Raw genomic sequence first — 13,038 nt, forward strand, 5'->3', positions numbered from 1 at the left:
AGTGGGAGAGGGGCAGAGAGAGAGGGAGACACAGAATCTGAAGAAGGCTCCAGGTTCTGAGCTGTCAGCAGATAGCTTGACGCGGGGCTCGAACCCACAAACTGCAAGATCACAACCCGAGCCAAATTGGGACGCTTAACAGACTAAGCTACCCAGGCACCCTGAGATGCTTTTTAATATTAAAAATACCAAGTTAGAACATAATGAATCTTTTCATCAAAATGGCATAAAGTCATGGCACCCGTCAAACCCATCCTGCCTAAGGAAAATTTAATCACCCATACCCCCCTGCTCAGAGGAGCTACCACAGGCTATTTTTGGGGTAAGGGAAGACCACCCGTAGGCCTGGGAGTTGGTGCCTGCCAAAAGGCCATTGGTTAGGGGCACCTGGGTGGCTCAGTTGGTTGAGCTTCCGACTTCCGCTCAGGTCATGATCTCACAGTTTGTGGGTTCAAGCCCTGCATCGGGCTCTGTGCTGACTACTTGCTCAGAGCCTGGAGCCTGCTTCAGATTCTGTGTCTCCTTCTCTCTCTGCCCCTCCCCTGCTCACGCTTTGTCTCACTCTGTTTCTCAAAAATAGATAAATGTAAAAAAATTTTTTTAAAAAGCCATTGGTTAGATGACAACACAGGGGATGGTTAACATGAGCAATCTGCCCAGCAGGAAGTAGTATTAGGCTGGCAGACTCTTTCCTCTGCAATGTGAAAGGAAACTACAGAGAATATAAGCCAGCTGGAGAAAACCACTGAGAAAAGTTAATAAATCATACAGGAAAAACAAAGAGCGAGGAAGAATGAAACTGTAGAACACCCATGACTGAATAGGAGCAACAAAATAATCTGGTTTTTAAAAACGGAGTTGGTGCTGATGTGTGGTCCTCCTGTCTTCCCAAGAGATGCATCTTCTTTATGGCCATATCTATCCAATCTTCACCTAACAGAAATCCTCTTATTTGTGGTAGCTTAACCAAGTCTCTATTGCTTTAACCAAAAGCATCTGACACCTACTGATTTCACTTTCTTGTCATTTAGCAGAGTGAATACCTCTACACACAGACAAAGTAATAAGGAAGATAAATATTTGTGATGCCTACACTCTATGAAAATTGCATAAGCTTGGATGTTCAAACACCTCTCTAGAAACACAAAACATCCATTTCCCTCAAGATATTTCTAAAACCTCCCTAAGAGCTTCCTGAGAATTCCTTATAACAACTGCTCATATATAATAGAACAGAAAGAATAGCTCAGTTTGGTTTTCAAAATGGCTACACTTCGGGCTCAAAGGCTGACAAAAACCCTATTGTCAATAAAAATCATCTTTAAAGAAAAAATATCAAACTCAGGTTGTCTGAACTCTTAATGGAAAGCACACAGTACCAGCCAGCAGTCCTGCTACACGGAAAAACTCTCGCAGAAAAAAAAAAAAGATACTCCACAGATTTACTTAGAATTATGAGTATACGTAATTCTGAAGACCTACGGATGTCTTCCACAGTATTTCCTTCATTCTCTACGAGATGCACAGTGCTGTACTTCACTCTCTTAGAAAGTCCCCTGCTGGGGCTCTATGCCTGTACACAAAGAATATGTGTAAATTAATATTAGTAGTATTTCAGTATGTTCTGAATACGTATGTGCAATTGCCAGGGTCAGCCCAGATCTGGACTTCGGCATATGTGGTCCAATACATGGATATGAGCCAGACAGAAGGCAGAAGTTTATGAAAGATGAGAAGAGAAAGACAGTTAATTGGAAAGGAAAGAGAAAGAGAAAAAAAACAACAATAAACCAAAGACCAAGAGAAAGAGAGAGATCTTTGAGTATATATTATTGAATAAATGAGAATAAAACTTTGTACATTCTGAGGTTCATAAAAATTCCTGATATCCTAAGAAGCAACAGTTCCAGATGGGTGAAATAAGACCTTGAAATAGACTTGACTTTGAACCTTATATTAGAACATATAACGACAGTGGCAGGATTAGAATTAGAAGGGAAGGGAGGGGAGGGAGGGGAGGGAGGTGAGGGGAGGGAGGGGAGGGGAGGGGAGGGAGGGGAGAGGAGGGGAGGGAAGGGTTGGGGAGGGGAGGGAAAAAGTGTGAGGAAATTTTATAGGTAATCAGTTATCACATACATGAGGTTCCAGAGGATTTTTTTAACAGCAGTGAAATAATGCAGCAGCTGGGTGATATCCATGCTCCACGTCACCCCCATACTAAGGGCTGTACCCTGTAACAGCTTGTGAATTATGAGTATTTGTAAGTCAGTCCAAAGAACTGAGAATACCTTCAGAGTAGTTCCTTCATTCTCTACAAAGCTGGGGAGCACCACAAAAGAGTCTTACAATTCCACTTGTAGGCTAGCCTACTTGATGCTGGCTATAGCAGAGACCCACTGACAAAATCAGAAGCATCAGGGGGAATGAAGGCCTCAACAGCAGCCTCTTTAGCACCCAGGGTAAACAGGGAGGGAACAGGCTCTTTCATTCTTCAGAAGGATTAACCCTGCACCAGTCTCCCTGCTGCTGATTCCCCGGGGGGGGGGGGGGGGGGGCGTGTAGGGAGGGGGGCATGTGGCTGTTAATATTAAGCAATCTCCCTTCATCCTGCACTTTCAGTCTTCCTGTCTCCTTAGAAGGTGGGAGCCTTCTGTCCACTGGCCAGTGGACCAGCAGAGAGGAAAGGGATCAGGAACTGCTTTAATAGGAGGCAGATCTGCAAACCTTTTAGCATATGTAGCGTTGGATTGGAGTTGCAGCAGCTTGTTTTCCAAAGACAGTTTTTTTTCTAGCAGTGTTCTCTTTTCCTAGGAGAAAATAAGATACAATTTTATTTCTCTCTGTGTGTGTGTGTGTGTGTGTGTGTGTGTTTGCTAAGTCATTCTTGCAAACTGTTCACAAAAGATGTTTCTTATACTATTAGAAATATGTTTTGAGCTACAGAGTCAATTTCAACTGTTACAACCCACCCCAGGGAGACCTGGCCAGACATTTTCCTGTGTGGTTTCCAAGTAGCTCGGTGACAGGTCAAGACAGGTTGTCTTTACACTCCTCACTTGCCTGGAGACTTTTTGCTTCTCTTCCAGTCCATAATCGAAGTGTACCCAGCCCAGTCAAACTCCTGCCCCCCTCCAGCCGATCCCGAGTGCAAACTGCCAGCTCGTCTCTCTCTTGGCATTGGCTCTCCCTCTGTTCCACCTGTTTCTCCTACATGAGACTGAGTGGTTGGTATCCAAGGACACTACTGACCTTATCTTCATAGCCCTACCTGCTCACAGGGCATCTGTCAGAAGGTAGAAAAGTAGCAAATGAATTTATAGTGAAGGATCAAGGCCACAAGCGATAAAGTCACTTTCTAGTTAGAATATAAGAGAAATGTTGACATTGAGAAAGAAAAATGTAAAGAAATACCTTAATGCTATTATTAAACCAAACTCTTTCCACTCAAAAGGAATATAACAAGTCCATGAGAAATCAAACTGGGACGGTTGTGTTCTTTTTTATATTGAACGGTAAGAGATTGGTTGACACTTTACAATGCTGTTTAAAACCATCCCGGCTGCAATATTTACACGGGTAAAATACAAGGCAATGTTGTAGAGCAAAAATGCAAGTATCTTGTTGGACACAGACTGACCTAGTTACACTGTGACTATGTAATTTTTGCCAAGGCTTTAACCTTTCTGGGCCTGATCTCTGTTAGGAAAAGTTAGCCAAAACTTGGAAATCAAAACAATATATGATTTTAATGTCACATTGGGTCATTGTTTAATAACCTGACCCAATTCTCATGGAGAATTTCCCTGCATTTATGACTTCATCGTTTATGATTCGGTTAGAGCCCCGACTCTGTGCAAAGTCGCATGTTCATTTCTAGATTTCTGCCTGGTAGAAAAGATAAGCCCACAGGTTATGGTTTAATTGCCTCAAAGCATATTAACCAGCCTTGTATCTAACCTAGTAATCCGATTCTATATTCCTTTTTTCAAAATGCCTTTTAATAGCCAGTTTCTCAAAATCTTTTAAACCAGCTTTACCATCTTATTGGTTCCTTATTAATGAATAAGTTGAGTAAAACATCTGACATATTCATTTTATATTTGTTTGAGTCATGTTTCTTTTTTTTTTCAGTCATGACTCTTCGAACTTCCCTGAAATTGGGATAATACTACCTATATTGAAATGTTGAGATAATCGGAGATATTATATGTGAAAAGTCCACATGCTTCTCGGACATATACTATGACCTCAGTTTATAATTTGAAGGTGCAAAACACTTAATATCTTATGTGCTATTATTTTTAAAATTTGCATTAACTTTTTTGGATTTTTCCTGTAGCATTCCTGCCACATATGGAAATTTCCCTTGTGTCACCTAGTTGTGTTCAAATTATTTTTGAGGGATCACAAATATGCCTCACAATCTTATTGGGATACTTGGATCATTAAAGAAACACATCACTGATAATATATTTTGATTTTGTAGGGAGGAAAATGGTGTTTCACAAACATCCTAAAGGACTTAACTCTCAATGGATCTTCATAACCAGAGTTCAAGCAGACAAGACAACTGGACAACTAAATGTTCTGCAGTGGCCAATGCTGCAACATGTAGTTTGGGCTCTTGATGCTTCCTCTCTAACAACACAGAAAATCATACCATACTGGCTAGCACTTTTTCTCAGTGTCCTCTGGAAAAGGAAAGGAGTTCACAGCGCCACCCAGTGGACAATCCACTCTTCTCAAAAAAACGGTACCTCTTGGGAGCTCAAGAGTTCCCTCGTCCTATTGATCAAAGTGGAGTAGACACCAATTTAAATAATTGCCATATGTTAACATCTAAATGATTTAGGAACCGCGTATATCATTTTTATCTGACGCCAGAGAAGACGGGGGCATAATGGAAAGCATTTTGAACTGGTAACTGGAGGACAGTGGAAATCGTTCCTTGCTCCCACTGTCCTCGTTTATAAAATGGTGATGAGGAACTAGGTGGTCTCAAAAGCACCTCTGAGCTCTAAAATTCTAATAGAGCTAAATCAATGACACTGGAAAACAAATATGATGCAACAGAATTGCACTGCTAGCAAAAGGAACATATGCCATATTAAAATGTTCTTATTGGGCGTTTTTGCTGGCTTATCACTATGTTTATGGAATTCATTCTCACTGCATTCCTGATTAAAGTGGGGCAGATGGTGAAGGTTTTAAGTAATGTGTTCATTACCAGCCCTCATACCACTAATGGCTACTTACTGGAGCAGTGGCTTGTTCAAGTGAGTAGAAAATGAATCCTTCTCCAGGGGCCACCCACTACCAGGGCAATATTTATCAACCTTTGTTGGGGGTGTTCATTTTTAATTTTCATTTCCTTTTTCTTTTCGAACTCATGTCTTTTCCCTATTAACACAAAAGTCTAGAGTTCCGTCTCCTCTCATTCTGATACGCACCCCCCCCCCCGAGGAACTCTTCATCACAGTCTGTTTTCTCAGTAACCTTAAATCAAGAATATGGTGCCAAGCTTTGTTTCTTATAGTTTTATTTATTCGCTTGTTTGTTTTACAAATATAACATGCCTTGAAACTAAAAATATTTTTTAAAAACTCCTGCATATTGCCCTTCTGCTCCATCCCCAACTATCTCTACCTCTCTGAGATTCCAATAGGCTCCACTCTAGGAAATCACTGAACTAGAATATTCTAGAAGGCTACTGCATGACCATGAACCATGGGCATCCTGTCCACTTACTCTGTCACAGAGCACCTAGAGACAGACCACCATTATGGTTCGATATCAAGATAAATGCTAGACTATCAGTTCTCAAAAATGCCTGCCAGTATCTAAGCTGATCAACTTTATTCTGGAGTACATTCCCCTACCTTCAATAGGGGTGTCTGCCTCCCTGGGGACCCCTAGGAGAATGAATGAAGAGAGATGTGGGAAGTTCCTTGAGTCCCACACAACGCAAATGTACTACACTGCAATCTCTACAAAGAGACTATGTCTGGTTCATTCACAAATAGATATCCAGCCTCAAGCTCTGACTGTTACATGTTAAGTCTTCATATGTTTGCTGAATAAACAGTCAAGTGAATATAACCCAGAATTCTGAGATGAACTCACATCCAGTATAGATTTCACGGGGTTTTATGGAATTATATTCTGCTGTTCTTTTGTTAATTTTCTGAGACTGACAGCTGGCCACTACACCTGACCCAGGGTTACTGGGTATGAGGTGATCACAAGTCCAAATTTAAATGAAAGCTGGTTAATCAGCTCTGTTTGCATTCCAGAATTGTCTTCCTTTCCTAAGTGCAAACATTCTTTGTGATTAGTTTGCTGAGCTATTTATTGCAGGATAAATATTCTAACGCTACAAAGTATTCATCCAAATGTTAGTTTGTTCAAAATACCGTAACTATAAACTGTCACACTGCCTGCAAACCAGCTGCTTGAGGCCATTCTAGCCCAATGTATCCGGCTACGGTAAAACATTCCGTAACCCACCCCACAACACAGATGACCTGCGTATTAGTATTGCCAGATTCAGTTAAATTTGGATTTATTCAATTTTTTGTGATTGCCTCACAGGAACTCACAAGTTCAACCAAACTCAGTGTTATAAATTAAATTCTTGGGAAATACGTAGAAAAATTAATCAAATTTCCTTTGGCCAGACACCTGAATATCGAAATGTGATTCTTTTGAAGTGACATTTCAAAAGTGACATCAACTCAAGCAGACATAAAACAGAACAAGGCTGAGAAGAGAAGAGGCAAACCAGGGAATCATTATAATAAATATAAAACTTCATTGGGCAATATTTACCAGAAGTCAAAGTCTATATTCTTTTTTTTTTTTTTTTTTTTTGAGATTTTATTTTTAAATAATCTCTATACCTGGTGTGGGGATCGAACTTACAACCTCGAGATCAAGAGTTGCACGCCCTACCAACTGAGCCATCCAGGCGCCCCCAAAACCTATATTCTTATCTACCCCAAATTCAGTTTCAGAGAGCACTATTTTCTATTGGTTTGTTTTGCTACTAAAAACCCAGTACTCCTTGGTTTGTATTTTAAATTCTAAGGAATGCATAATTAAGTTTATGTGCTCACCTTTTGTATATATTTAGAGTGCCAGCCACTCACAGGCATACTGCATAAAATTTTTAATAATTTTTGTTCTGTCACTACTCTTCCCTAAGTTGTCTTTAGGAAGTTTCAATCTCTGCAGAATGTCTTTTCTTTTTTTGAGAGAGAGAGGGAGCATGGGAGAGAGACAGCAGAGAGGGAGACAGAGGATCTGAAGTGGGCTCTGCCTTAGCAGAGACCAAGATGTGGAGCTAGAACTCACGAACCGAACCCGCGAGATCACAACCTCAGTGGAAGTCAGATGCTTAACCGGCTGAGCCAGTCAGGAGCCCCAGAATGTCTTTTCTTAATGTGAATTCTATCTGTCCTAATACAGCCATAGAATTTTACAATCCTAAAGTGAACTCAGATGGCCAAAAAATGGATACTTCACTGAGTCTAATACATAGAATTAGACTACAGCGATCCACTGTATTATTACTAGGAATAGGCGGACTTTGCGATCATTTCCATTGCTCCCATTCACAGCCTTGCCTGCTTCCCCTGTCTAAGCCATACATACACTCAAAAGAGAAAGTAACAGTGATATGAGCAGTATCTGTAGAGGTCAATCCATCACAGTACAGACCATATTAAGTGTGTAAGGGGAAAAACCAACATTATTGGGTACTTTCCAAAGTCTCAGTAGTGGCAAAGCGTACTTTCACCTATGTCTTACTTATTTTGGTGTTATTGTCTTACATTCTCTCCCCAGCCCTGTCAGGAAGAATCCCTTCAATTCTCCATGGGGTTACCTTTTCCATCCTCTGTACAAGGTTCTCCAACTCTGTGATTCGATTATATTTTTCTTCAAGCTTTTCAGCAACTTGATTCAGATTTTCAACATGCTGTTTCAATTGTTGTTCCTTTTCAAGTTTGTTAACCTTTGGTCAGAAAAACAACTGTCAAATGATTGTTTTTATTTATACAGATATTATCTCCATGTATAATTTTGAGTAGCCCCCCAAATTTAATAATTCACACATGATTCAAATTACTGTTTTGAATTTAGTGTTTTCCTTCCAAATAAACCTGATGGGCTACAACAACACTAAACCAACGTAGACTTAATAATATACTAGAATGTTTACATTTGTTACCATAAAGCATGCTACCAGAACTGGTATAAGAAAGAGAGATACTAATGTAAGAAAAGCGAAATTTTTGACTTTTCCTCAATGAAACTTATCTACAGCAAAAATAAATCTTACAGGGGCATCTGGGTGGCTCAGTCAGTTGAGCGTCCGACTCTTGGTTTTTTGGCTCAGGTCATGATCTCCTAGTTCGTGGGTTCGAGCCCTGTGTCGGGCTCTGTGTCGGGCAATGCAGAGCCTGCTTGGAATTCTCTCTCTCTCCCCCCTCTCTGCCTGTCTCCTGCTCATGCTCTCTCTCAAAATAAATAAGTAAACTTAAAAAAATCATGTATGTTCAAGTAAAAAATGTTTTATTTTTAATCAGAAAGTGTCATAAAAGCAGAACAGTGATTCCCCACTGTGTTGGGGGTTATTCCCCAGGCTGACAGCAGGGGTTATGGTAGAGATCATAGATGTGAAAGCTTCATCTGGCTCACTTGCCAGTGTCTCAGCTGACTCCTATATACATGCACACACACACACACACACACACACACACACACACACACACAGAGTCACTGTTTATTCCTTTTCCAGTCCTAGAATACATTCTTCACATAAAAGCTCATTGGTCCTAGAATATATACTTCAGATTTAAAAACAAACACATATAAAAGTATGCATGTGTGTGTGTGTGTGGGGGGGGGTCTATGATATATATACACACATATATACACATATACCTATGTATGCTTTTAAAATATTTTAATTTATATAAGCTCTATATTAAAATATGAAATATGTAGTGGTGCCTGGGTGGCTCAGTTGGTTAAGCGTCCAACTTCGGTTGAGGTCATGATCTCATGTTTTGTTAGTTCAAGCCCCACATCGGGATCTATGCTGACAGTGTGGAACCTGCTTGAGATCCTCTCTCTGTCCCTCCCCACTCACATGTGCTCTCTCTCTCTGTCAAAATAAACATTAAAATTCTTTTAAAAAATATGAAATATGTATTTTAAAATATAAATGTACACATACATACATTTTTTGTTTGTTTTTTTTTAATTTGAAGAATGTATTCTAGGGTCAAAACCATTTTGAAACCATTGATCTAGCCCAACTCGTTCATTGTGGAGACAAGGAAACCCAACTGCAGAGAGGGAGAATGACTCTTTCTAGGTCATCTAGTTAGTCAAAAGCAGAACCATGAGAGGAGTCACTGGCCAGTGTCACCTGGCACAGCCCTGATTTCCAGGCAGGGTGGCACAGCCTCCTCCCACCTGTGTTCCAGAAGGCTCTGGGCAAGGGTGGCAACATAACAGCTCAACAACATGCAGGTGCCAGGCTAAGCAGGGGTGCGGGGAGACCAGCACAGAAGATGGGCATCCTGCCCAAGGCTTGCCAAAGTCATGAGGCCATTGCTTACTTCATGTCTAACCCCCTAAAAAGAGAGGCATGAACACACACACACACACACACACACACACACACACACACACTGGGGTGTTAATTCTCCAGTGAACCAGCTGCTAACTCAGTACCTTGAGGAAGTGTTTATCATCCTCATGTTTCTTTCTAACTTCTTCCGACTGTGTTTGGTAGATTTCAAATAACCTCTGTGCCACGTTTCTCAGAGCCGCCGCTCCTGCTTCTCTGGAAGCTTCCAGCTAGGAAAAGAGGTCACGGTGTATGTTTTGACATTTACAATAAAAAGGGTTAAAGGCAGAACAGTTTGGCAGGCAATGAAAAACAGAAAGGCTGGGGGCGCCTGGGTGACTCAGTCGGTTAAGCATCCGACTTTTGGTTTCGGTTCAGGTCATGATCTCGGGGTCATGAGATCGAGCCCTGAGTTGGGCTCCACACTGAGCATGAAGCCTGCTTAGATTCTCTCTCTCCTCCCTCTCTGCCCCTCCCATGCTCACACATGCTCTCTCTCTCTCTCTCTCTAAATAAATAAATAAACTTAAAAAAAAAGGTTGTAACTGTACCATTTGCACCCTCCTAGACAATGGATAGGAGTAAAGACGCTATTATCTGGTAAGAGGAAAATGTAAAATCAGAAGCAGCCTATTTAGGGAAACTGTCATGCAGAAGGATTTGCACTGGCCAGGCCAAAGCAAAGCTCCACAGCCCATGTCCCACATTTAGAGACTGCACCCTTCCAAGAGTTCCACGGTGCCTTATCAGCTCATACACTTATTTACAGGCGTTTTATCATCGATGCCCACAACAGTACTAAAATATGCATTTTCCTAAAATAGCAGTGGGACAAGAAGGAAGTATGAAGGGCAATAAAGCTAAAGTGTCATGCATCTCTCAAGGATTTAACTTAAAGAAACAAACAGGGATGGCCACAAAGATTTACCGTCATTGCAAGGGCTGCATACATAATAAACCAAAACAAACAAACAAGCAAATAAATAAATAAATAAAGCATTCAACAATGGATTAATCAAGTAAAATAGACCTTTGACTCTGAGTGCCCTAATTAATATTTATTAAACATGAAAGCCTTTAGAAATGTATTTAGTACGAACACTTCACATGAGACCTATTTAAGGGTACGACACCATATTAACTACAAGTACAGTATTGTACAGCAGGTCTCTAGAACGGACTCATCTTGCACGGCTGAACTTTACACCCGTTGGATTTTTGTGAGATCTAATTTTCAATAGTAAAAACAGTCTCCAAAATAAATCCATGGGATTTAACTTATGAAATGGAAAAGTGTTTCTCTACATTAGCTGAGCATACTTCTGGATCTACAGATACATAAGGATGTCTGTCCGCTCTCACACATCCATGAAACTTACTGTCTCAAAGGCCTAACACTACAAAAATTTAGAAATTTCTCCCAGCAACCACACCTTGATTTTCAAGACTTCATTCTCTTTGTTCATTTCTAAGAGCTTCAGGTCTTTTCCTTTCATCCTTTCCACGAGCAGATGCAAACTGCAGTACGAGGGATCCATTTCAGAACCAGAGCCGCTGTGAATGTTTGGGCAGCGCTGAAATGAATAAACATGAAAATCAGAAACCTCGCTATTTCTTTCCTCTACAAACTCTGACAGCAACAATTGTCGCTCACTATTCCATACGCCAAAAAAAGATTCAGGTTGGCACAAAATAAATCCTTTGACTTTCGAATACCAATGAAGAATTCTAATTGAAGTGGTTGGCCTCTATATTTGCTCAAATTTGATTAGATTCTTAGATTAAAAGGAGGTAGACGTACATCTTTTATACCTTTTATATTTCCTACAGTTTTAAATTCTTTTTTGAAAGTTTATTTATTTATTTTGAGAGAGACGGACAGACAGACAGACAGATAGAGGCAAGGAGGGGCAGAATCCCAAGCCTGCACTGTCAGTGCAGAGCCCGATGTGGGGCTTGAACTCACAAACCGTGAGATCAAGAGCCAGACAACTGACTGAGCCACCCAGGCACCCCATTCCTACTGTTTTAAATATACCATTAAGTCATTTTTTAAGAGCTAAATGGTATCTACAAGGCCGGTTGTCTTTTTTTTCTTTTTTAATCTAAGTTGTAGACATAAACGCATTTTGCTTATATTGTATTACAAACTAACACAATCAGACTTAAGAGTTACAATACATAATATTCAATGTTCAATGATGCCTACTGCAATCACCACATAGTACATTTCCAGAGATGTCGGAACTGAATGTTACTGCCTGTGTGACTCCAAGTAAACTCTAGCCTACTGAAAATACACTTGGAACATAAAATAAATCTCATCTGGAATCAAGACATGTGGAAGTGGAAAGGGAATATGAAACCATCTAACTCAATTACATCAATGTTGCAGATATGAAAAATGAGGTACTGAGCCCAAGTTTACATAGTAAGTAAGTGGGAGAGCCCATGATACAGCTTCTTGAGTATCTATCCTATGCTTTCTGCTCTTCTAAATTATTTCAAGATGCACTAAGGAATTATACAATTCTCCATAGCCTACAATTATATAATTAAAAAATAATAACTTCTATTTTTAGTAAGCATCTATCATGTGCCAGGTAATCTTCTAGATGTTTTGTAAATACCCCTTTGTCTGAATGCTTAAAACGCTAGAAGGCACTACGTCCACTATGTCCAGATGAGAGTTTCACTAAGAAGTCCAAGGTTATACCTAAAATAAATACCAGAACCAGAATGAGAATCCAAGCTTGTTTAACAAAGCCAATATTCTTTCCAATACAAAATATGGGCTACATTAACAGAAATAAAAAAACAAAAAAGAAGGGGGTGGGTACCTGGGTGGCTCAGTTGGTTGAGTGACTCAGTCGGGTGACTCTTGGGTTCTGCTCAGGTCATGATCCCATGGTTTCATGAGTTCAAGCCCCACATCAGGCTCTCTGCTGACAGTGAGGAGCCTTCTTGGGATTCTCAGTCTCCCTCTCTTTCTGTTCCCCCCGACCCCACCACTCATGCTATCTCTGTCTCTCTCTAAATAAATAAATCAACAACAACAACAAAAAGAATATAGTGTTTTAAAACACACACACAAAGATACAAAACGGAAATATGGTCACCATAATTCTGTCATGGTTTTTTTTCTATTCCAGACCCTACTCTATACTCCTACTCTCTCTATATAGAGTAGGAGTTATTTTGGTTTTTACTTTGTTAAAGAATACTTGCTGGGAAGACTCTGGTAGAAGGTAGATTGTGGGCAGCAGTAGATTCCTACAAAGGTCATGGATCAGTGCATCTCAAACTTTAATGTGCATATGAATCACCTGGTGAGAGATCTGGTTAAAATGCAGATTCTAATTCAAGAGATCTGGGGTGGAGCTCCAGATGCTGCCTTT

The 13,038-nt window shown here is 40.3% G+C and overlaps 1 protein-coding gene across 1 annotated transcript in view; it reads right to left on the minus strand.

Annotated features, from left to right (window-relative positions):
• The window catches only part of CCDC68 (coiled-coil domain containing 68), a 47,104-nt gene that overhangs the window by 19,195 nt on the left and 14,871 nt on the right, over positions 1–13,038 (minus strand). The window contains exons 5-8 of the mRNA XM_043558885.1: positions 11,074–11,214; positions 9,745–9,870; positions 7,886–8,014; positions 2,725–2,807 (exon numbers count right to left, since the gene is read on the minus strand). Coding sequence (XP_043414820.1) covers positions 2,725–2,807; positions 7,886–8,014; positions 9,745–9,870; positions 11,074–11,214 — 479 coding nt within the window. The remainder of the gene's footprint in view (positions 1–2,724; positions 2,808–7,885; positions 8,015–9,744; positions 9,871–11,073; positions 11,215–13,038) is intronic.

This window comes from Prionailurus bengalensis, chromosome D3, assembly GCF_016509475.1.
Source record: "Prionailurus bengalensis isolate Pbe53 chromosome D3, Fcat_Pben_1.1_paternal_pri, whole genome shotgun sequence".
In the NCBI taxonomy this organism is placed as follows: domain Eukaryota; kingdom Metazoa; phylum Chordata; class Mammalia; order Carnivora; family Felidae; genus Prionailurus; species Prionailurus bengalensis.